The sequence below is a fragment of the Protopterus annectens genome, chromosome 11.part0 (assembly GCF_019279795.1).
Source record: "Protopterus annectens isolate FY-2018-M chromosome 11.part0, PAN1.0, whole genome shotgun sequence".
NCBI classification, from domain to species: domain Eukaryota; kingdom Metazoa; phylum Chordata; order Ceratodontiformes; family Protopteridae; genus Protopterus; species Protopterus annectens.
In genome coordinates, this window is record NC_056745.1 from 551,992,117 (window position 1) to 552,017,979 (window position 25,863).

General features: G+C 43.4%; 1 protein-coding gene across 1 annotated transcript in view; it reads right to left on the reverse strand.

The window, feature by feature from the left end:
* Positions 1-25,863, reverse strand: part of HELB (DNA helicase B) — a 1,552,493-nt gene that overhangs the window by 1,511,837 nt on the left and 14,793 nt on the right. The window contains exon 2 of the mRNA XM_044088061.1: positions 20,727-21,080. Coding sequence (XP_043943996.1) covers positions 20,727-21,080 — 354 coding nt within the window. The remainder of the gene's footprint in view (positions 1-20,726; positions 21,081-25,863) is intronic.

A 25,863-nucleotide genomic window follows, 5' to 3' on the forward strand; every position in this document is an offset into this window, starting at 1 on the left:
TTTTCCACACGATACACAATTAACTTTTTCCTGACATCGGAGGAGCAAGAAAAAGGTTTCCAACAGGGTACTTAGCTTTGAGAAGAGAAGTAGAAAACTTCGGACCGACGACAATCACACCACGTTGTCTTGAAAACGCCAAACAACAACTAGCTAACTGCTTTGTACCGCACGGCAAGAAAGACTGGAGAAGATGGCGTCGGCTGTCAGCTTTATACCCATGCGTTCTGACGTCAGGGTACTTGCTGAAACAGCCGACGCCGGACCTAGACTTTAATATTCTGGCCGACCTCGGGCTGCCTGCCGGCAGGAGTACCCTACAGTTATGACTGCAACAGTGAAACACGAAGAACATCCACATGAGCTCTGAGAAGAGCTGTGTTGTGTATGGTCACACCGGGCTCTGGGAAGAGCTGTTGTTGTGTCCTTCAGTGTTCTGCAGTGGTGTCGATCTCTGTTATCCTTCTTCTTGAACAGATCTTTGGTTCTTTTGCAATGTGAGAGTCCTAAAAAGGACCATTTGTGCACTCCCCAAGTGCTGATCAGAATGACCTGCCCCACATTTTATGAAAAGAGAGACACCGACCACATCACAACAGCGTACCTCGAGGTCAAGAACACAGCAAAGGAACTTTGGGCAGAGGGGCTCCTCAGAGAAGACCTGATAGAGTTCCTGTCACACACCCAAATATTACCTCAGTTCTTCGGGATACCGAAACCCCACAAAAACCTTGACGACCCGCCATACAGACCAGTGATTTCCACCATACAGACCAGTGGAGGAGCGGAGCAATTACAGAACCTCTAGCAATATACATGGATTTCACACTCAAACCACTGGCAAAAAAGAATCCCTCATATATTCAAGACTCTATGGACCTTCTCAACAGAATTAAGGACATTCGCCTCACAAAAGAAGCCATTTAGTCATCATCGACGTGGAGGCCCTTTACACAGTGCTTCCACAAGATTACTGCATCAGGGCCATGGTAGAGGCCTACAACAAAGACAATGCAACAGTTATTGGAGAAACAGACTAATTTGGAAAAATCCTCTCACTTATTCTCAACAACAACTACTTTCGCTTCAATGGTCAAACCTACCAACAAACCACATGAATTGCAATGGGAGTAGCCATGGCCCCGAGCCTAGCTAACACGGCTTTAAGAAAATGGTTCTACAAGGACATTGGGTGCTACTTCCGTTTCATTGACAGCATCTTTTTAGTTTGGAATGGGACCCCCCAGAAACTACAGGACTTCCTAGACCACATCAACAGCAGCACCAGCTTCCTCAGGTTCACCACCAAAACAAGTCGAATTCCTGGACCTGCTCCTTTCCAAGAACACCAGCAGCAATGACATCAACCACAACATGTACAGGAAACCTACAAGAGTAAACCTTTTACTCCACGGCAGCAGCATGCATTCATACTCAAAAGAAATGCGATACAAAATCACAGGGCCTCAGAATCTCCAGAATCACGGAAGACCTCAACGACTTTCTCCGCAACATTAAAGACCTGGAAAACGATTTCCTGGCAAGAGGCTACACGGACAGGACACTGCACCAGATTCTGGACCCCATCACGAACAACAGAAAGGAAAAACCATTCACATTTCAACAGAGCCTAGGGACTAAAAACGGGTATGAAAACAAATATAGACTCAACTTTATTTTACATTTTTCCACGGACTATAAGGACATACAAAAGATCATCCGTGAAATGTGGACCATCAACACTTCAGATTTTTTGGACAAATCTTCCTTGAAGCACCAGGGTTCATGGCTGAAAAGAGGACCCAACCTGAAAGACCACCTCAAGAGACCCCCACCAAGACAACTCGACAGATATGGCACCTATCCATGTAGCGACTTATCCCCCTGCTTCTACTGTAAATACATGGCAGGCACGGACCGCTTCTATTGCCCCTACAACAAAAAATAAATAAATAAATAACCACAAGACCATTCGGAGGGTGCAACACAGAAGGAGTTGTCTACAGAGCAAACTGCTGCAAATGTTAAGCCTTCTACATGGGCAAGACCATCAATGCCTTCAAAACTAGGATTGCCAAACTCCTACACGACATCAGGCACAAGATACCGACAAATCAACTAGCAACACGCAACAAAAAACAGGACACAAAAGATTTAAGGTCCTGATACTCGAACAGCTGGAGAAGATCCCTTTCAACGGGGACTTCAATTCAAGATTAGAGAAAAAAGAACTCATCTGGCAGACACAACTTGAAGCAAGGCACCCTCCAGGTCTCAACTACATGGAGACCATCAATCACCCCAGTCCTGAACCTCAGGGCACTTAACCATGCTAACTACAACTAATCGGCTCCTAGTAAGGTATGCTATCTATTTCGCTCAATTTTTTCTCACAGGCATAAGGCATAATGTATTCACGTTTCGAACAATGGGTGTTTAAAAGCAGAACTAAAATTGAAGTTAGTTAATTGATGGTAGTGTAAGTTAATTGATGGTAGTGTAACAACTGTTCCTGTATCAGCCCTCACAAAAGTTACAAGTGTTAGCTCAACTTTTAATTATCTTTTAATTTAAAAGGTAAAATTTCAATTTCAAACTACATTTAACTTTTTACTACCTAATGTACGCTCTCCCTGATGAAGGAGCGGCAGACAGGCTACCTCCCTATCTGCCACCAAAGTGCTGGACATCTCAGAATCTCTCTCAGATCCAAGCTTACTTCCAATGTTTTACAGATGGTAATGGCAAGTCTAAATCCAAAACTATACTCGGTAACCCCAGAATATTGTTCAAGAACTCTCACCTCTCCAAACCACCCACCACAGAATCTGTTTTTCAGTTAAATTTATTTACTTTGGTTAAATTTAAGTTTTATTATAGTTTTTCAAACATAGGTATAACCGTGACAAAGGGCTAGAGGTAAGGTACGGCACACACGAACAAGAAGCCGGACAAAAACAAAAAGGAATTAAAAAAGAGGAATGAGAAGCTTCCAACCAGGTCAGTCCTCTCCTCGTGAGCCTACCAGGGCCACACACCCCAACTAGTCACTTCTCATTGGACGTCACTCAACCACGCCCCCTCTACAGTAGCATAAAAGCAGCACAGCAACAGCTCTCGGGTCATTCTGACCAGCGCTTGAGGAGCACACAAATGGTCCTTTTTAAGACTCACACATAGCAAAAGAACCGAAGATCTGCTCAAGAAGAAGGACAACAGAGATAGACACCACCGCAGAACATTGAAGGACACAACATCAGCTCTTCCCAGAGCCCAGTGTGACCATACACAAAACAGCTATTCTCAGAGCTCACAGTACACCAAAAGTACAGTTTTGTACCTACCATAAATGTAGATGTTAGAGTGTTCACACTGCTGCAGTCATTACCCTTGGGTTATCCTGCCGTCAGGCGGTCCCGCAGTCAGCCAGAGTTCCAAAGTCTTGGTCTGGCATCGGTTGCTGTCGCTTCTTACCTGACGTCAGTGTGCCAGGGGTATAGAAGATGCATCCATCGCCATTTTCTTCAGTTTTTCTTGCCCCAGATGTCAGGTGCCCCCAAGTAGGTAGACAATACATATTGCTAATAAGAAATATACATATAAAATAAAAATAATACCTTCAACTATAAGCAAATACACCACAAAGGTTGTATAGGATAGAAAGGTATAAATAAGTCCAGCTAGTTCAGAGGGGATGGAGGGAGGGTAACCTGGACTGCAGCAGTGTAAACACTCGAACATTTACATTTATGGTAGGGACAAAACTGCACTATGTTCATCGTGTTACACTGCTGCAGTCTTTACACTTTGGTAGAATCCCAAAGCTAAGGTTGGGTGGCTGGTCTATGAAGAGTTAGGACTGGCTATGAGGCCCTGCAGAACTGCAGTGGCAAATCCTGCTCTGGATTTAGAGTAAAGAGGCAGGTGGTAATACTTGGTAGAGGTGTGCACTGAACTCCAAGTTGCAGCCTCCAAAATTTCCTTGGTAGGTACTCCTCTGAGAAAGGCTGTTGCCCTGGTGGAATGTGGCCTAATGTTATTTGGGACTGATTTTCCATGCTGTGTGTAGCAGTAATGTATACAGTGTCCTATCCATTTGGATATAGTCTGCTTTGAGATAGCCTTGCCCTGTGATCCTGCAGCATATGCTACAAACAGTTGCTCAGTTTTCCTGAAAGCTTTTGTTTTGTCGAAGTACAAGCGTAGCAGCCTGTGTATGTCCAAAGAATGCAGAAGTTTCTCCCCTTTATTCTGGGGGTTTGGATAAAAAGTTGGCAAGTGGATGGTTTGGTTAAGAGCCACACTAGATACCACCTTTGGCATAAAGATAGGGTTTGTCCTTAAAGAAACCCTAACATGATGAAAAATTATAAAAGGCTCCACTGCCATTAATGCCTGTAGCTCTGAGACTCTTCGTGCTGAAGTTACTGCTAGGAGCAGAGCTGTTTTCCAGGATAAAAATTTTAGATCGGCTGTATTGGCTGGCTCAAAAGGTGGCAGGGTTAGTTTTTCCAAAACGAAATTGAGGTCCCAAGTTGGTACTGGTGCTCTCCAAGGCGGTCTTATGTTTTTAGCCCCTCTGAGGTACTGTTTTAGCAAGGGATGAGAGAATAAAGGAGGATCCGTGTTGTAATGTGCTGAAATGGCAGAGGTGTGGATCTTAATTGATGAGGATAGGCCTCTGTCCAGCATCTCAGTTAAGTATTCTAAAATCTGAGGAATGTTTGGAACAAGAGGGTCAAGGTTTTGAGCCTGGTTCCAGGGGCAGAATCTCTTCCATTTTTCTGAGTAAGCTTTCCTGGTGCTAGGCCTCCTGGCCTCCAAAATGACATCCATAACAGCTTTAGAGAGAGGTGCTGCCCGTTTGACTAATGAATCTGCCATGCAGCCAGGTTTAGGGTTTTGAGCTGACCGTGCAGGATCCAATTGTTTTGTTGAGTCAGAAGGTGTGGAATTTGAGGCAAAATCCATGGTGGGCCTTGAGCTAAGTTCCTTAAGATAGGGTACCAGTGCTGGCGTGGCCAGTCTGGAGCAATCAGGATCATCTGTGTTTTTTCTTGTCTGGCTTTTAGGAGTACCTTTGAAAGGAGAGGCAGTGGCGGGAAGGCATAAACTTTTAGGTTTTTCCAGCTGAACAAAAGAGCATCCACTTTCCATGCTTGTTTGTGGTAAGTCCTTGTGCAGAATTTTTGTAGTTGGCAATTCAGTGGGGAGGCAAAAAGATCTACGTCTGGGTATCCCCATTTTTGCGTTACCATGCTGAAGATTTGTGAATTCAATTTCCATTCGTGAGGGTCCATGATATTTCTGCTTAGATCGTCTGCCAGAGTATTTTTCTTTCCTGGTAGGAATTGTGCTTGCATGTGAACTTGATACGTTAGAGCTGTGTTCCACAAGGTCATTGCTTGCATGCATACGGGATAAGAATGAGTGCCCCCTTGCTTGTTTATGTACCACATTACTGTGGTGTTGTCTGTCTTTAATAATAATTGTCCTGGATGCAGAAGGTCCTTGAAAGCTGTTAGGGCATTTTGAACAGCCAACATCTCTTTTTGATTGATGTGAAGATGCATCTGGTCTGTGGTCCACTTGCCCTGAATGCATTGTCCTGCCATGTGTGCTCCCCAGGTGTAATCCAAAGCATCTGTTGTTAGAGTCTGCCTGGCTGTGGGTAGGGTAAAAGGCAGACCCTTCTTTAGGTGACATGCCTGTGCCCACCATCGAAACTCCTGTTGTAGGCAGGGAATCATTGGTATTACTGCTTCTAAACTGTGAGAGTGTTGAGTCCAAACACTTTTTAGGTACCATTGTAATTTCCTCATATGCAGTCTGGCATATGGTATTAGTAGTATGCAGGATGCCATGAATCCCAGGGCCTGCAGAATTTTTCTTGCGGGGAGATGGGACGTTTTTGCCAGTAGTTGAAAATAATGAGTTAGTTGAACTTGTTTATCTGGCGTGAGGTAAGCCATCTGGGCCGTTGTATTTAAGCTGGCACCCAGGAATATAACCTGTTGTGAGGGCACTAGTTTTGACTTCTTTTCGTTTACTGTGTACCCTAGAGAAATTAACAACCTTTTTACAAACGCCAGATGCTTTAGAAGAATGTCCTTTGTCTCTGCTTGAATGAGGCAGTCGTTCAGGTATGGATATATTTGAATTCCTTTTTGTCTGCAAAATGCAATTACTGGTGCCAGGTACTTTGTGAAGACCCTGGGTGCAGTAGATAAGCCAAAGGGTAGTGCAGAGAATTGGTAGTGCATTGTACCAGCTTTGAATCTGAGGCATCTTCTGCAATTTTGTCTGATAGGGACATGCAGGTATGCCTCTTTGAGGTCCAGAGTAACAAGCCAAGCCTTCTTGCCCAGCATGGGTAGAAGCTGCTGTAATGTCAACATTTTGAATTTCGGAATATCCAGGTAAGTATTTAGAATTGAAAGGTCTAGTATGGGCCTCCAGGCCTTGTCCTTTCTGGGGACCAGGAAGAGTCTTGAGTAAAATCCTTGTCCTTGTTCCTGTTGTGGTACTTTTTGAATAGCTCTCATGTCCATGAGGGCTGAAATTTGTTTTTGTGCCTCTGCCCATTGATTTTGTGGCAGGTCTGGCATTCCTTTTAGCCTTCGTAAAGTATGAAAGTGGAACCTGTAACCTTGAGACACAATATTCAGAAACCATTTGTCTTGGGTGATTTTTTACCAGTTTTGAGAAAAAAGTGCTAGTTTTCCCCCTAAGGGGGCTTCCAAAAGGGAAGTGCTTGGCGTACGAAGGGGAAAGTCATTGTTTCCGTTTCCTGTAAGGTTGAGACTTGTCCTCACCTCCTTTTGGGGTTGAGGTGCCCCACTGTCGTCTGTTTGAGCCTTGGGGTTGAGATCTGCCTCTTGAGCGTCTGTATCTGCCTCTCTGTGGCCTGTCTGACACTAGAAAGAACTAATTATTTGTTGGCCAATTTCTGCTAAATCGAGGTGGCTGTACCTGTAAGAAAACCTTGACTGTTTGCATAGATTTAGCTTTATCCTCCATTTTCTTTAACACCTCTTCTTAACACCAAACAAGGTATCATGCTGTAAAGGAGCATCCAATAATTTTGCCTTAACATGATCAGGTAAACTCTGTTCTTTTAACCAAGCATGCCTTCGAATCACAGAACCTGTAACTGCGGCCCTACAAGAGGCCTCTAAATAATCAAAACCACATTGTAGAGCATGTTTTCCCACCTGTTCAACTGCATGCAATAAATCCTGTATTTCTTTACAATCAGGAACTTCTGAGCTTGCAAGCATTTTCTGTTTTAACTGTGCCATTAAATATTGTTAGTACTTAAGCATGTGAAACTGGCAAAAGCTCTTAATGCTAAAGTTGCAGAAGTGTATACTTTCTTCCCCCATCTATCCAAAGCTCTGGAGTCTCTGTCAGAGGGTACTGGATTTTTTGCAATGGAAGCCTTAACCCTTTTGGACCCTGGGAAATGGTTTCTGGATCAGACGAAGGGTTTTTATAAAGAAACTTGTGAGAGTCTGGGACTCTGTAATATCTATCTGGCTTGGCTGGTGCAGGGGGCAAAGAATCAGGAGATAAGCTGGATTCAGAGAACACATAATCCACAATATCAAGCACAGGCGGAATAGCCAAGGGCCTGTGCTGAGGCAATAAAAGGAAATCCCTGAGCCTTTTCTTGGATTCTGAGTAATCCTGACTTTCCCAATGGAAATGCTCCCTCATGGTATGTAAAGTTTCCCCAAAAGAAAAATCCTCAGGAGAGGCTGAGGGGATGGATTCTTCAGCATCAGAGTCAGAGTATCCCTGGTATGAAGAGGAAGTAGAGGAAATGGAAGCCTGATCAGAGGAATTATAGCCTGTATCCTGCCTAGGCCTTTTCTCAGGAGGGGGATGGGAACCCCCGATTAGAGTAATGAGGTCTTCGGCCATTTTAAGCATCTGTTTTTTAGGCATGGAGGACTGTCTAGGAGAATGCTGTACTTGTTACTTTGCCTTTAATGGTACTTTTGTCTTGGCTGTTGTTTTAATGGTAAGTTGTGAAGTTCTGAAAACACCCTCAGAAGCCGATGCCTGCTCAGCGGCTCCAGACCCATCTGAGGGATTAGTTTCCGTAGGCCCAATACCTTGAGTTTCCAGAGGCCTAGTTGTCTCCAAGTGGGAGTCAGAGGCGGCCTGTGGCTCTGAGGTAGCGGGTGTCAGGGGCTGCGAAAGCGTCTCACTGAGAACCGGCAAACTGGCGACTGGCCTAGAAGAGGTTTCGTTGGTTTTGGGCCTCAGATGCCTGTCTTTATCCTTGTCCTTGCATTTTTTCAGTATTGCGGTCGTCGGCTGATCCAACGGCATAGTATAATTGAACCTTCAGCCAAAGTAGTGCAAAGCAAAATCAAAACGTCTTTTTATAGTGCGTTTTTTAAATCTTGCACAAAACCGACAACTAGTGATGTCATGATCAGGGCCTAAGCATGGAATACAGTAAGAGTGGAAGTCCTTATGAGGTATTTGCTTCCCACAAGAAATACAATTATTAACTTTTTCTGACATCGGTCTGAGGCAAGAAAAAAAGTTTCCCCAACGGGGTACTTAGCTTTATTGAAGACTTCGGATCTGAAATTCAACTTCAAAAATCTCAGGAGTTGGCCGACCGGCACTTGCAAACTGCTTCTGCTTCAGGCACCGCGCAGCAAGAAAGACTGAAGAAAATGGCGTCGGATGCATCTTATATACCCCTGGCGCACTGACGTCAGGGAAGAAGTGACAGAAACCAACGCCAGACCAAGACTTTGGAACTCTGGCCAACTGCGGGACCGCCTGACGGCAGGATAACCCAAGTGTAATGACTGCAGCAGTGTAACACGAACATCAGCTCTTCTTAGAGCTCTCAGAGATCTGTATAAGCTCAGGTAAGTGCAACAGGAGGCACATTGAAGAACAAAACAAAAAACATCTCTTATGAGAGCTACCACAGACACCTGAACGGGCATTCAAAACACAAAATGGCTCTTCTCAGAGATCACAGAAATCTGTATCAGCTCCGGTAAGACCAGACGGAGGCACAGACACAGCTTCGGTGAACCAAACAAAACAGTTTTTAGAGCTACCGCATCTGCATTCAAAACACAAAACAGCTCTTCTCAGAGCTCATGGAGATCTGTAACAGCTCTATACAGAGCTCCAGCTACCCACAGGGCTAAAACAGCTCTTTTTAGAGCTAGCTCTACCACCGACTACACGTGGAAATCTGTTCACCGTTTAGGATCAAGATTGAAAAGCATTGCAAAATTGTTTATTCCTTCCCTCTGGGCAGGCATCACTCAGATCAAAAGCCCAAGAGGTCCACACCTATTTTTGTGGTTCTATTAAATTCAGTACTGTTGGGAAAAATAGCACACTTAGCAAGTGTTTTATGTAGCCAAAAGTTATTATTGCAGATTTTTTTCATAAATATGGGGTTCTAAATTAAGCCCAGTAAAAAGAGAAGTTTTGTATGCAAATAAAGAAGGAGGAGGTTTAGGGTTAATTAACCAGTGTTACATGCTACTTGTGGTATATGCTGCGCCACTGAATTTGTACAAAGTGTTAAAGTAGATAAATGAAAAAGATGAGAGATTAGTAGCAAAATTGTATAAGTATGATAAATTTGGGGTATGGTAAAAATAGTAACAGAGAAAGTATAAATGAAAAAAAATAAAATTTAACAAAGAAAAAACATTTTTGTGGAAAATAAAAATTAATATAGAAAAAGAAAAGTATGGTACAACAATGTAATGATTAAACATGGGATAATTTAACAGATGAGAAAATTAAAGTTATAAAATAAGAAGCAAATGGTGTTATCGGTAAGTAGAATGTCAAGATTTTTTTGTGGAGACCGATAACAGATAAACTGCCAGTAAAAAGAAATATGCCATATAAGAAGAAAAGTGATAAAATATGTTTACATTTTGAAGAAACAACTGAACACATTTTGAAATGTAAACGATAAAACAGTTATGGAAAAACTATATTAATTATATGGGTTATATGAAATGAAAGAATAAATGAAATTATGTTTAATGGCGTACAGATTTTAGTAACAATATTAAATAAAATCAATTGTTGGTTATGGAAAAAGGAGATGGGGTCTAATAGAGATGAAATTTATGTACGATTGTGTAAACAGATTTGTATAATTTTAAAATATTTGAAAATATGTAAATATTTTGCAAACAAGAGTTATTTTTGTATATACAAAGGGCCCCTACTCTTTATGACAGATGCCATGGGGTCTTTTACATCCACCTGAGCTACCACCAACTCAAGCAGATGGGAATCTCCGTTTAACATCTGTTCTGAAGGATGGCACATTCAGGAGTGCAGCATCTCTATTATGATGCATTGCAGTATCAACAATCCCATCTACCTGATGTGGGAATAGAACCAGGTACATTCTGCACTAAAAGTGAGTGTGCTACCTGTTGTGCCACGGACACAGCTACACTTAACCAATGTAACACACAGACCATCAGATGAAAATGAAAAGCCATTATAGATGGCCTAGACCTTATTAAGAAAATGTTATGTCCATCAGGAACATTTTCGCAAAAAGCACAACTTTAAGAACTACAACTCAACTCCATGATTCAATTGCGATTGCCTCAAACAACTACGACTACAATGACAGAAATATGATGAATGCAAAAAGCATTCAGGAGAGGAAAAAAAATATACAAAAAATGCATTTCATGCATGTGTGTGCACATTATACATACATACACACACATATATATATATATATATATATATATATATATATATATATATATATATATATATATATATATATACACACACACACACACACACACACACACACACACACACACACACACACACACACACACACTAAACACCTTACTGATCCTCCTAGATCAGTCAAAAGTAGTAATCATAAATATCCTTACATGTCCAAAGGTCAGTTTCATGTGTACTCTCGAGTCCAGCTAGTGAATATGGGAATCTTAAGGCAATGTTACAACTACCTTATGTACACAGACAACCTCTCCTCCTCGTAACAAACTCAAATATATGTGAGAGATGCAACTATATTGCCAAACTGGAGGCTGAGCTCTCTCGACCCATGACTGGCACAGTCAATCAGGAGGAGAAGGTAACCACACACACCACAAATCCAGTCTCACATAGACCTATAGCAACAGCAAACCAAACACAAACACACAAAAACATACTCGGAGGCTCTAAATAAAAATCTGCACAAGCAGCAGAGACCTCCAAAGCAGACACTCAAACAACTGCTACCCCACAACAATACCCACGTATCACATAGTCCACAAAGTCAGTGTGCCACACAGACACAGCCCTTAAGGCTAAACAACACACCTAATACACACATAATAGGTGACACTATAGTCAGACACACTGACGTCCCACTCACCAGGCTGAACAAGAAGGTCACTGTAAGCTGTCTGTTCGGTGCCAGGATCCACCACATAACACACGCACTCAGGTCACTCCAAAGCAAGCACAAATATGACTCCGTCATTGTTCATGCTGGTGTGAATGACCTGCGACGTATCTCCCTGGACTACATGAAAAGAGACAAAGGAGCTATCTGATCATGTGGCCCAGGCTGGTACGACCCTGACCTTGAGTAGCATCTTACCCTCACCAAGAATGATGCCACAGTATAAAGACAAAATAAGCTTTAACAATTGGCTAAAGCATTGGTGTCATTCAAAGGGGATCCAGTGTCTGTCAGCCTGGGATGACATGCTCGACAAGCCACTTTGCTTCTCTAGGGACGGCTTGCACCTGTCACGCATGGGCTTTCGAATACTGGCTAAGGCTCTTGCCACCCCCATAGTGCCTTTTTTTAGGCAAGGCTCAAAAGACAAACCCACCTCCATAGACAATACAAGGAAAAAGAAACTAAGGGTAATGCTGCTCAACGCCAGAAGTCTAAACCTCAAAATGCACGCACTAGAGACCCTCCTCAGTATGGAGAACATCGATGTTTGTGCAGTAACAGAAACCTGGTTCAAGGTTCCCGAAAGCACCCCAGCACTACTAGGTTATACTTCATACCATGCTTTTCGGCCACAAACCTCGGACCAAACCACAAAAGGAGGGGGAGTATCCATATATGTCAAAAAATACCCACACTTCCAGGTTAATAGCACTGCATGAAGCAATGGAAACCATCCATGTGCAACTAACAGTGGGCAAAACTGCCTTTCAGTTTATAGCCTGCTACACACCACCCTCCCAAACTCAGGAACCCCACTCGGCTTTCCTGAGAACATGAAGGTCTCTCCAAACACCATTATATTGGGTGACTTCAACTACCCAAACACTGACTGGGTAAACTACTCAAGCCCACATACCCTCGCCCAACAGTTCCTAGAATTTATAAACTCAAATGCTATAGAACAACTGGTCACCACCCCCACAAGAGGGGAAAACATATTGAACCTGGTCATCACAAACATAGGGACTCTATGTTCCACACCAGAGGTATACCCCTCACTGGTAAGGTCAGACTACAAATTAATCTCACTGGACATCCATATCCCGTCCCCACCCCCAGCCAAGGTAACCACGGCAAAGAACTTCTCAAAAGCAAACTTCACACTTCTCAAAACCAAGGTGGTATCCTTCAAAGCCCCTGGGCCAGTGGAAAATACGGCTCAAACCGCAGAATCCTTTACAAACGCATTTTATGGACACCTACAGGAATGTATGGATCGTGCTATCCCAAATAAAACCAAGACTCACTCCTCCAAAGGCAGGAGACCTGTCTGGTGGACCCCGGCCATAAATAAGCTATACAACAAAAGGAGGAAGCTACTACACGATAGAGCAAAATCCCAAAAAGGGAAGGCATCTCTGATCAGTACTAGCAAGAAGCTATGATCCCTCATAAAACCATCTAAGGCCAGCTTCGAAAGAAAAATTGCACAAGATACTAAAGACAATCACAAGGCCTTCTTTAGTTATGTCAGGAACCTGGGCGGCAACTCCCACATATGCTCAGAGTTAGTGCAAAATGACAAAAAATACACCGAACCCACAGACATTGCCAACACCCTGGCAGACAGGTTCAGTGCAAATTTCTCCCCCCCAAAAGAGCAAATCTCCATCCCAAAAGAGTGTAGCCTCCCAGACATCACAGATGATCAGGTGAGAGCTGCCCTCTCCAAAGCAAAAAACACAGCATCAATGGGACCGGACGGTGTCCCGGGCTGCGTCTTACACAAGCTACAAGATGAACTTAACCCTCACATTAAGTCACTGTTCAAACTCAGCCTCACTACAGGACATGTACCCAAGGAATGGCATACAGCAATGGTGGTCCCGCTCCACAAGGGAGGTGCCACAACATACCCCGGAAACTATCACCCTATAAGCCTGACTACGTTGGTCTGCAAAGCTATGGAGCGTATCATCATGGAACTCATAAACAATGACATCGGGAACCTTCAGACACTGGATCCTACCCAATTCGGCTTTGTTAAAGGCAGATCTTGCCTCTTGAACCTGGTCGACTTCTCTGAAACAGTCACCAGGGCCATAGGTTCATACTAGGCTATCTGCCCTAGGGCATTTATAAGCCTAGCCAGAGTGTGTGTGGCTTTCACCACCCCTTAGGATGAGAATACTATACCCATTAGTTTGCTGTGCCTCTGTCCAACAGTGATACAGAGATGATTCCCGGGGTAAACCTACGATCACCCATCCACTCGTCAAGATTTCTCTTGAACAGAGTCAGTGAGGGGCTCTGCCTCACATGGACTGGGATTCTGTTCCATAGTGTAGGAAGTCTCTGGGTGATGAATCTGTCCCTCCAGCACGTCCTATTTATATCCGTGTTGAGGTTTAAGTCTCTTGCTCTCGTGGCTCTGGTGGATTTGGATTTTTTGAGGTGCAGCATGTCCATTAATTCCGGGTTGGACATGGCCTTGTATGTCAGGCACAGATCACCTCTGAGCAGACGGTATGCGACTTGAATAGAGCTGGAGTTTCTTCAGTCGGGCATCGTATGACATATGTTTGAGCCCCTTTATCCTTTTGGTGAGGAACTTTTGGGGTCTTTCCAACTGCTGCAGGTGTCGGGTAAGGTACATTCGAATGGGGCGTTGTACTCAATCATTGGTCTGATAAGTGAAGAGTACAGGGTACAATGACCTCTCCTGATCTGGATGTGAATCCCTTCATGATCAGGTGGGCAATGTAGAAGGTCTTCCTAACCACTTTGGCAATGTGAGTGTCAAAAGAGAGGTTACTGTCAACTTGGGTCCCCAGGTCCCTGATAACTTCTTCCGTGTTTAATGGATTACCACCTATGTGGTAATTAGGGGTTACCTTGTTTTTCCCAAAGGGTATGACTATACATTTTTGGCATTTAGCTTAAGGCCATGGCTCTGGCACCAGTTATCCATTTCTATGAGACCTTTCTGGAGGATGTCTGTGTCTGATGGAGTGTCAATTATGGTGCCCAGTTTGCAGTCATCTGCAAATTTTGTCAGCCACAATCCCCTATGTTTGCCTGCACTTCAGAAAAATAAATGCCGAACAAGAGGGGGCCCAGGACTGAGCCCTGTGGGACACCGCTCATGACCGGCTTAGAGTCTGACATGGCACCAGCAACTCTAACCCTGTGTGTTCTGTCCTTGAGCCAGTTTGCAACCCATCTTGTGACATATGGGTTTACATCTAAGCTGGTGAGCTTTTCTATGATGCCCGAGTGGGGTATTGTGTCGAACGCTTTGCTAGGTCAAGGTAGGCTGTGTGAACTGCCTTACCCTCATCAATGGCCTTAGTGACTGTTTCGAAAAAGTTGACCAAGTTCAAGTGGCAGGATCTGCCCTTGACAAAGCCAAATTGGGTAGGATCCAGTGTCTGTAGGTCCCCAATGTCTTTATTTATGAGTTCCATTATGATCCTCTCCATAGCTTTGCAGACAAGGCTCGTCAAGCTTATGGGGCGGTAATTTCCAGGGTCCGTAGAAGCACCGCCTTTGTGGAGTGGGACCACAGTTGCCGTACGCCATTCTTTGGGTACGTATCCTGTAGTAAAGCTAAGATTAAACAGCAGCCTTGTGTGTGGGTTTAGTTCCTCATTGAGTTCGTGTAGCACACAGCCGGGGACACCGTCCAGTCCCATTGATGCTGTGTTTTTTGCTTTAGAGAGAGCAGCTCTCACCTGGGCATCTGAGATGTTTGGGAGGCTAGACTCTGGTGGGATAGATATTTCTCCTTTTGGGGGGGGGAGGGGAGAAATTTGCACTGAACCTGTCTACCAGTATGTTGGCAATGTCTGTGGGTTCAGTGATTTTTTTATCATTTTGGACTAATTCTGAGCATATCTGGGAGTTTCCACCCAGGTTTCTAACATAGCTAAAGAAGGCTTTATGATTGTCTTTTGTGTCATTAGCGATTTTTCTCTCAAAGTTGGCCTTGGATGATTTTATGAGTGATCGTAGTTTTTTGCTAGTATCGATCAGAGATGCCTTCCCATTTAGGGATTTTGCTCTGTCATGTAGTAGCTTTCTCCTCTTGTTGTTGAGTTTGTTTATGGCTGGAGTCCACCAGACCGGGCGCCTGCCTTTGGTGGAAAGGGTCATGATTTTATTAGGGATTGCTTGATCCATACATTCCTGGAGGTGCTCGTAGAAGGCATTTGTAAGGGTTTCAGCAGCGTGGGTTGTGGTTTCCACTGGCTCGGGGGCCTTGAAGGATACCACTCCAGTTTTAAGAAGTGTGAAGTTTGCTTTTGAGAAGTTCTTCACTGTGGTCTTTTTGCTGGGGTGGGCGGGATGTGGATCTCCAGTGAGATTAATTTATGGTCTGATCTCACCAATGAGGGATATACTTCCGTGTGGAGCATTTTGTCCCCATGTTTGTGATGATCAGGTCTAGTATATTTTCTCCTCTTGTGGGAATGGTGACTAGTTGTTCCATAGCATTTGAGTTTATGAACTCAAGGAACCTTTGGGCTAGGGTGTTGGGGCTTGAGTAATGTTCCCAGTCTATGTTTGGGTAGTTGAAGTCACCCAATATGATGGTGTTTGGAGAGACATTCATACTCTCCAGTGTCTTCAGGAAGGCTGTGTGGGTTTCCTGAGTTTGAGAAGGTGGTCTGTAGCATGTTACAAACTGTAGGGCAGTTTTACCTATGGTTAATTGCACCTGGATGGTCTCCGATGCTTCGTGCGTTGCCACTAACCTGGAGGTGTGGGTATCCTTTATGAATATGGATACTCCCCCTCCTTTTGTGGTTCGGTCCGGATTTTGGGGCCGGAACGCATGATATGAGGTATAACCTGATAGTGCTGGGGTGCTCTCAGGAGCCTTGAACCAGGTTTCAGTCACAGCACAGACATCGATGTTCTCCATACTGAGGAGGGCTTCGAGGGCGTGCATCTTGAGGTTTAGACTTCTGGCATTAAGCAGTATTACCCTTTAATTTTTCTCCATTTTTGTTTTCTAGGGCGGTAGGTTTATCATTTGAGCCTTGCCTAAAAAAGGCACTATGGGGTGGCAAGAGCCTTTGCCAATATCCGGAAGCCCAGGGGTGACAGGTGCAAGCCGTCCCTTGCGAAGCAGCGTGGCTTGTCAAGCATGTCATCCCAGGCAGACAAACATTGGATCCCCTTAGAATGACACCAGTAATTAAGCCAATTATTAAAGCTGATCATTTTGTCTCTGTATTGTGGCATCATTCTTGGTGAGGGTAGGATACTGCTCAGGGTCAGGGTCATACCGGCCTGGGCTACATAATCTGAGAGCTCCTCTATGTCTCTTTTCATGTAGTCCAGGGAGGTATGTCTCAGGTCGTTCACACCGGCATGGACAATGACTGAGTCATACTTGTACTTGCTGTGGAGTGACCTGAGTGCTTGTGTTATGTGGTGGATTCTAGTGTCTGACAGGCAGCTTACTGTGATCTTTTCCTTGTTCAGTCTGGTGAGTGGGACGTCAGTGTGTCTGACTATGGAGTCACCTATAACAAGTGTGTCTGGCATTGTGTTTGGCCTTAAGGGCTGTGACTGTTTAGCACACCGACTTTGAGAACTATGTGTTGCATGTCTTATGTCTTGAGGTGGCAGTTGCTTGGGTGTCTGCTTTGGAGGCCTCTGTAGTTTTGGTAGATTTTTGATCAGTGCCTCCGAGTATGTCTTTGTGTGTTTATGTGTTTGTTTTGCAGTTTTGATAGTTCTATGTGAAACTGGGTTTGTGGTGTGCGTGGTTTCCTTCTCCTCCTGTCTGGTCTTGCCAGTCCCGAGTTGAGAGAGCTCAGCCTCCAGTTTGGCTATATAGTTGCATCTCTCACATGTATTTGTGTTTTGTGGGAGAAGGAGTGGGTTGTCTGTGTACATGAGACAATTGTAACATTGCCTCAAGATGCCCAGATTCACCAGCTGAACAGGAGAGGACGCTAGCAACTGACCCTTCGACATGCTAGAAAAAGTGAAAAAGTTTGCTGTGTAACTGAGTCAGAAGGGACCTATAGGGAAATGGGTACTCAAGGGGATTCTAGGCTAATGTAGTACTTTGTTTAGTATACAAGTACTTTACCTATATAAAAATGCTTTAGGAGCAAGTGCTGAGCTTTACCTATATAAAAAATGCTTTAGGAGCAAGTGCTGAGCTTTTGAGATAGAGAATAGACTGTTTAGATTGCAAGTAGAGAAGTTCTAAGGGAAAAATTGAAAAGCAGACTTTACGGAGCCAGAAATAGTTTAACCTTGTTTAACAGGCGCTGCCCGATGGTGCTCTATGGGCAACTCCGCGCTAAATCACGCAAAAGCACGCTAAAGCGGGCTTTATAGCAGGGGGTTGAAAAGAGCTAGGAATTGACCCAAAATGGCCAATAGACTACAAGTTTCTGGCTGGAACCACTCCTCTAGGGACAAATAGGCTGCTCAGTGCTCCCCACTCCCACTGGTGAACAAAGAAGCTTCCCTTTATCCAAATAAGGATATGGAATAGCACAGGAACCAAGCCAAAGCCCAGAGATCAGCAAACTCTGAAGACTGGACTATTCTAGTTCAGTAAGGCGGGAAAACAAGATTTTTTTTTTTTTTTTTTGCAGAAAACAGAGGAAAAACAGACAGTAAATGCTATAAATGCTTTTAAACGGCTAGCGCACTTGAGTGTGTTAGCCTACAGGTAAAATTATACAAAAAATAACTTTAAAAGTGCAAAACAGTTAATCAACACAAAAACAGTTTAAACAGAATGCAGAGCTGTATAAACAGGCGAAAATGCAGTCGCTAAGCAGTAAATAATCAAAAAGCCATAAAAAAAAAGTAGTCCACACAGCCTACCTGGACCTCGCAAAAGACTTCGACACAATACCCCACTCAGGCATCATAAATAAGCTCACTAGCTTAAATATCAACCCCTATGTCACAAGATGGGTTGCGAACTGGCTCAGGGATAAAACCCACATGGTCAAAATTGCAGGTGCCTTGTCAGACTCTAAACCAGTCACAAGTGGCGTCCCAAAAAGTTCAGTCCTGAGACCTCTCTTGTTCGGTATTTATTTCTCTGAGGTACAGGCAAACATGGGAGGACTAATCGCTGACCATGTTCGCAGACGACTGCAAACTGGGTGCCATAACAGACTCTCCGGCTGACACAAGCATCCTCCAAAAGGGTCTCACAGAGACAGATAACTGGTGCCAAAGCCATGGCCTGAAGCTTAATACTAAAAAATACATAGTCATCCCCTTTGGGAAGAACAAAGTGCCCACAGATTACCACATAGGAGGTAATCCATTAAGTACGGAGGAAGTAATTAGGGATTTGGGGACCCAAGTAGATAGTAATCTCTCCTTTGACAATTCCATTGCCAAAGTGGTTAGAAAGACCTTCTGTATAGCCCACCTCATCACGAAAGGTTTAACATCTAGATCAAGAGAGGTCTTTGTGCCACTCTATTCATCACTCATCAGGCCCATAATTGAATACAATGCCCCATTTGAGATGTACCTTACCAGACACCTGCAGCAACTGGAAAGACCCCAAAAGTACCTCACCAAGAGGATCAAGGGACTCAAACAGATGCCCTATGCAGTTAGGCTAAAGAAACTCCAGCTCTACTCAGTTGCTTACCGCCTACTCAGAGGCGATCTGTGCCTGACATATAAAGCCATGTCCAACCCTGAATTAATGGACATGCTCCACCTCAAGAAATCCAAATCCCTTAGAGCTACACGCTCCAGAGATTTAAACCTGAGCACAAAAATAAATAAGACATGCTGTAGGGACAGATTAATATCCCAGAGACTCCCTTCACTCGGGAACAAAATCCCAGTCCAGGTTAGGCAGAGCCCCTCACTGACCCTCTTCATTAGAAATCTTGATAAGTGGATGGGAGATCGTAAGTATACCCCCAGGATCTCTTCTGGCTCCCTGCTAGACAGGGGCAAAATAAACTAACCGTAAAGGGACTATATTCTGTTACCTACTATTCAAAGGCACAGTCTACAAATCTAAAAGGGTGGCGAAAGCCAAACACACTCTGGCTAGGTTTATAAATGCCCTAGGGCAGATAGCCTAGTATCAACCTATGAACCTACACACACACGTGTGTGTGTGTGTGTGTGTGTGTGTGTGTGTGGGTGCATTAATATACGTGTGTGTGTGCATTAATATATAATCAACTCCAAGGCTCCAACAACAAGGAGAAATGAGAAATCTCTGATACACAGACAATCTGTCTTTTTGGTAACACAATAATGATCGCACAAATGAGTGTCAATCCCCAGTGTTTCGTAGGCAAGACAGTCTCCCAAGTCATTCAATACTTTTCTATAAATCTGGAAAAATCAGCAGCTCGGAACCATTTCCAATGTTCTTTTGAGTTTTCTGTGGTAATGAAGTTTTGGAGAGGAAGAGTCATTCCATGCATTACGGAATGGGGAGAGGTACTGAAGAGATGAGGAAGGTTTGGTTTGTCAAGATCTTAAATCTTTTCAGCCTTATCCTTATGAGTTCCAGAGGATGGACCCACTAATTAGACCCTAGATTTCTTCTAAATGTCTTGACACAGTCGAGTAAACAAGATAGAACTTGAAAAGACCTATGCAATGAGTTTCTCCTGCTTCCTTTCTGAGGAAAATGAATACATAGTAATTTGTAGTCCTATCTACCACCACTTTAATTTAACAGAGAAACTTTCAAAACATCACTCACTACTCCTGGATAACAGCCTTTGACACAGTCTCTTCAGAATCAATATACTTTAGCGTGATTAGTACAGTCAACATTTCCTACTACAGCCTTTTTAAGATAACCCACCACCTGTAACCCACAATCTGACAACCTGCTATTCAACTAACTTCTTAAGTTCACTTAGCATGTAGAGGGTTGGCACCTGCATGCTAATTCTTCTTAGAGCCGATTTAGAAGCCACTCAACCACTTGATGGTTTTTGATGGACCAATTTCTCACTTGTTTTGAGAAGTTATGAGGGCCCCCCCAAAAACGTGTACATCTGACACTAAAGCCGAAACTTTGTGAGGATCCAGATTAGTTATAATTTTTTTTCCTTGTATACACTGTATAAAAGGATTGTCACTCAAAATGAAGGATGACACAGAACAGAAAACTTTTCCACAGAGTTCCAAATGATTATTAATACATTCAGAAAAATCTATTTAAAAATTTACATTAGCATAAACATCTGGGAATTTCTTGAAAGACAGTTGCAATACATATACTTACGCGAACGATGCAAATAATCTTCTATATTGTAAGAAGTCATATCACACTCGTTTGCAAATGTCTGAAGCATTTCTTCCAGTGTGGTGAAATCCAAAGGGTACTCTTCAGGTAGCCAATTAATAAAGTTTGTGCGGAAATTCTGATCTAGCCCACAAGCAGTAAGAAACAGAGAAATAATATTCTTTCGTTTTTTATCCAAATGAGTCAGTAAACTGTAAGAGGGATATCCATTCGCAAAGTACTTATTTCTTCCTCCACATTTCACCTTAACAGAAACTTTCCACCAAGGATCAAGCAAAAGAAATCGTCCAAAAACGTTGTATGGTTTGTTGGTTAACATTTCTTGGATTACAACTAGAATACCAAAAACAAAAATATAATCAGTCAGAGACATATTGTCATTACCAGTTAATATACAAGTAACTATTTGTAAATGGACAGCACACACAGAAGTTAGCACTCCATTCTTACATGGATAGTCCTAAAAAAAGCCTAATGTTCTACACTACTGCAAACTGCCACTGCCTGCAGTTACAGTAATATTAAAACTCAAGCTGCGACACAAAAACAGACTCCAGATAACCTAACTGCCTTTCAAAACATTTCACTAGAGTAACCAAAGTAATTTTACAATTTGTCTAGATCCATTATGGCAAAGTATTTAGGACAAGGTTTATAAAATATAATGCAGAAAGCCTGGTCACTATAGGCAGCTAATTTACACACTGCATTAACTGGCAAAACTGGACAATATAGGAACATAGATTTGCAAAATGCTTCACAGCTCTGAAATCTTTGCACAGCAGTTCATCAACTTTCAACTGCAACAGGCTGACAATAGGCAAGTAATTTCTCCACAAGGCTCTAAATGTCTTTTACTGAAGAACATGACCACAAAGTCCATGACATGCCCCTACATCTTCCCTAATTATGCTATCTTATGTGTCTGAGCAAAAGGCTGGGGCAGCAAATGACATTACCAGCAGCTTTGTGTAAGCAAGTAGAGATTTCATAATTATGTAAAATAGGGCATCACAGTGGTGCAGTAGTTAGTGTTATCACCTCATAGCAAGAGGTTTCCTGGTTTAATTCTAAGGTAGGGTGCCTTCTGTGTGGGGTCTGGATATCCCTTTTTTGTTTGTAGAGGGTTTTCTCCAGGTGTTCCAGTTTCCTCCCACATTCCAAAGATATTCAGTAAGAGAGTACTCTTAATTGGCCATAGGTGTGAATGCGCACGCACATGCATATGCGTGAGTGGGGGGGGGTATGGAAGAATACTGGCAGGGCTAGCAACCCAGTGGTGTGGACATTGGTTCTAGATGATGGTCACTCTGGATGAGACACTGCAATTCCATGTGCAAAACTGAAGAAGGAAAAAAAAAAAAAAGATGATGGATGGACAGAATGCAAAACACAACAGTTATCTTATTTTTATTTATTCAAAACTTAATGTAATTATACACACACCAAAAAATATACAAAATGTGTATGTGTGTATATATATATATATATATATATATATATAGACATAACAGATATACAAACGTATGTATCTTGTGTATATATATATATATACATATACACACACACACACATATGTGTGTGTATGTATGTATATGTTTTATTACTTCTCTCACACCCCACCCCCCCCAGTGATTTCTTAGAACTTAAGCTCAATACCCTTACCACTTTCCAGGGAATACTCAAAGTCCAATGTTCCCTACTACACAGTATAAAAGGAGGTAAGGCATATAAGCCAACCACTTTGTAATGGCAGGGAGGAAAAGTCCCTATATATTAGGCTGGGTAACATATAGTCAAATCATCTTGCTTGTGATTAGTCATTCTCCCCAGCACAAGCATTAGATGTGCATGGACATCTCTGGATGCAACATGTATTGCTGCAAAAGATACCAAAGACTTACTTATTTTACATTTGTTGATTGAGAAGTCTGGCTGGGCACAAAAGCCCGTTTGTGCCACTCCATCTCCCAGAGTGGAGGGGATATAGTGAGGTTCTTGCAATATCTGTTTTTAATGTATACTGCAACATACAATTAGTAGCTGGTCTCTTATTTAGCCATTTTAACATTAATAAACATCACATCTGCACAATTACAATCTTACAGCAGAAAAGGCATGGTAATTTAAAAGTACAACAAGGCAGAAAATAATGCAGGAGTTGAACCTAGTAATAACCTATGAACCTATTAGACAGGGGTCCAGAGAAGTAAATATTGTTCATAGGTTGGTGCTAGGCTATTGGCCCTACACAAGCCTAGCCATAACAATTCCCTGGTTATTACTTCCCTGGTCCCTTGTCTAACAATTGATTGACTGATTGACGTGATCACTGGTGTGAATTTCCTATCTCCCATCCAATCTTAATCCTTAGCTTAATATTTTCCAGTATGTTTAGAAAGATGTAATGAGAATCTTGGGGCATAGTGGTGGATCTGCAGCAAGTTACAATTTGGACTGCAGTTCTACCTAGTATTAGTTGTACCTGTAGAATTTCAGATGTATTGTGTTGGGCAACTAGCCTGGAGGTGTGAATATCCTTGGTGAATATGGACACTCCTCCGCCTTTAGTATTTCGGTCCTGGTTTGGTGGCCGAAAAGTGTGGTAAGAGTCTGGAGTCTTGAGCCAGGTCTCAATTACTGCACAGATATAGAGGTTCTTCATTTTTAGAAGTGCCTCGAGGGAGTGCATTTTGAGGTTTAGACTTCTAGCATTGAGTAGCATTACCTTCAGATTTTGCATGCTTATATCTATCTGTTACTGTGGGAAGAAATAGCCAGGGAATTGTTATGCCTAGGCTTGTATAGGGCCCTAGGGCCGATAGCCTAGTACTAACCTATGAACATGAACATGGAAAGAATTCTTAAATACAGCTGCACACATCTGCCTGACTGCAAAATGACTGGACCTGATGAGTGAGGGCAGCATGGTAGCACAGCACTTTAAACCATTGCAAGGAATTGTCATAAACAGGGTCTACAGTTGCACAATCTGCATTCACATCACCAAAAAACATGACAGAAATGGGATTAAAATCCCAGCCTACACCACCAGTGTATGATCCATACCACCAGTTAATATGTGATGGACAGGGCTGCAGCGTCATGATGCATAGCACCAGTTAATATGCATCTCCTGGATCACCTGTTCATTTTTATGTGAGTACACATCCTGAAGGATCTACTGAGCACATCCAGTCTTCCTTATGCAGGAAAGACAGGATGGACTGAACTGTGACCATCCAGACCTTTGTATACTGAACCGATTTGCTCAGATTGCCAAAATCCAAAATTGGTCTCCAGTCCCCGGTTTTCTTTAGCACTAACAAGAATCTTGAGTAACTTCCGGATTCTTTCTGGTCTGGGGGGACCTCTTGGATGATTCTTTCTAGTAGCTTTTTTATTTCTAGAGCTGCTGCTTTCCTCCGACTGGGTGGAACAGCTGGAATTTTGTTTACTGCTTATGGAGGGGGGCAGGGAAAATGAAATTATATAACCTCTGGAAGTAACCCTCTGCACCCATGTATTTTTTGTAATATCTAGCCAAGTTCTCTGGTGCAGGGATATACAACACCCAACTCCCTTCAGAGGTGGACAATCGAGTTTCCTTTCAGAAGTGCTGGTAGGGTCTGCCAGAGAAAGAATCTCTGGATCCCTGGTTCTGCAGGCTTCCTCTGCCACGAGGGTGGCATCTTCCATTAGAGTTCCCCCATCTGTCCGTTGGGGATCTGTCTCCAAGTGGATCATGGAAAGGACCCTGGGACTTTAGAAAATCAACAAGGTGGTCAAAAATGTGATTGAGAGAGAAGGTTGAGGGGTCAAAAACATATGTCCACTGCAGACAGGGTCTTACCATCTTGCTCACACCTGAAGAGTGTGTCTTTAATTTTAGGGCCAAACAAAGAACTTCATTCGAAAGGGTGCACTGACGAAGGAGGACTTGAAGGGCTCCGCAAAAATCAAAGAGGTACATCCAGGCAGGTCCCCTAATGGAAATGCCCAAACCCACCGCCATTGAGGTACCTTCAGCTGCATGTGAAATGAGCTTCAAGGGACAAATTTGTGATAGATTTTAAGGTAGCCAACTGTGAGGCATCAGAGCTCTGTGCCTCAGAAGTTCTGGTCCCAGAGAGGGATTCTGAAAGTTCCTTAATCAAGTCCCTCTGAAGTCTGGTGAAGTGTGCCAGATAATTCAGTGACCTGAGTGCAAAGGTCGCTGAAGCATATACATGCTTCCCAAATCTGTCCAACGCCCTGGACTCACCTTTAGGGGGATGGACAGATTAACTCTGTTCTGCAAGTTCTTTCTTTGTGGCCGCTGCTACGATCATGGCATCTACCGTTACTCCTTTGCTCCAAAACTCTTCCTTTTGGTGGTGCCAGGATCCTGTCTCGTCTCTTGGAGATCGACTCAACAGCATCAAGTTCCTTCCACACCCACCTAGAGATCAAATCAATGAGCTCATCAGCAGGTGAAGTCATGCAGAAGGTAAATGGGCCAGACTCAAAGGCTTCCAGGAATACTGATTCCTTTTGGGAGGGGATATCGGTAGACCAGCCACCGCTTTGCTTAAGGATCTCAAGGATGTCTCCAAAGGAAACATCATTAGGTGGTGATCTTAGGGACCCTTCCCCCCTCATCATTGTAATCTTCTGTGACTAACTCTTGAGGAAAGTCTAAGTGCCTCCTCTTGCACCGTCTCTTCCTAGGAAAGGCTTCGGTGGGGAGTTCTGGAGAAGTATTGGAAGATACAAGTATACCATGCTGGGTAGGCTGGACACTTTGGGCTGGCTGTCCCCGTGGCATAGAGTGTTGAGGTCCAAGGCACAAAGACATATGGGAACCAGAAGGAAGATCGAGGGGGTTGGAATCATCCATCCTCCAGAAGCAGAAAATACTCTCTCAACCACCACAAAGACAGAGCACTCCAGGAAGGAGGATGCCAACAGAGCCACGAAAACATGCTTCTGGACAATCTGCTCCCTCTGAGCCAAAGGCAGCTCACCTGAGGCAGAGGTCGGAGACAAGCTGTCCAATGTTCAAGCTCCAAAGGGCAGAGATGGCTCCAACAAGTTTGGAGTAGACTTCAACACCTCAGATCCAGCACTTATGCTA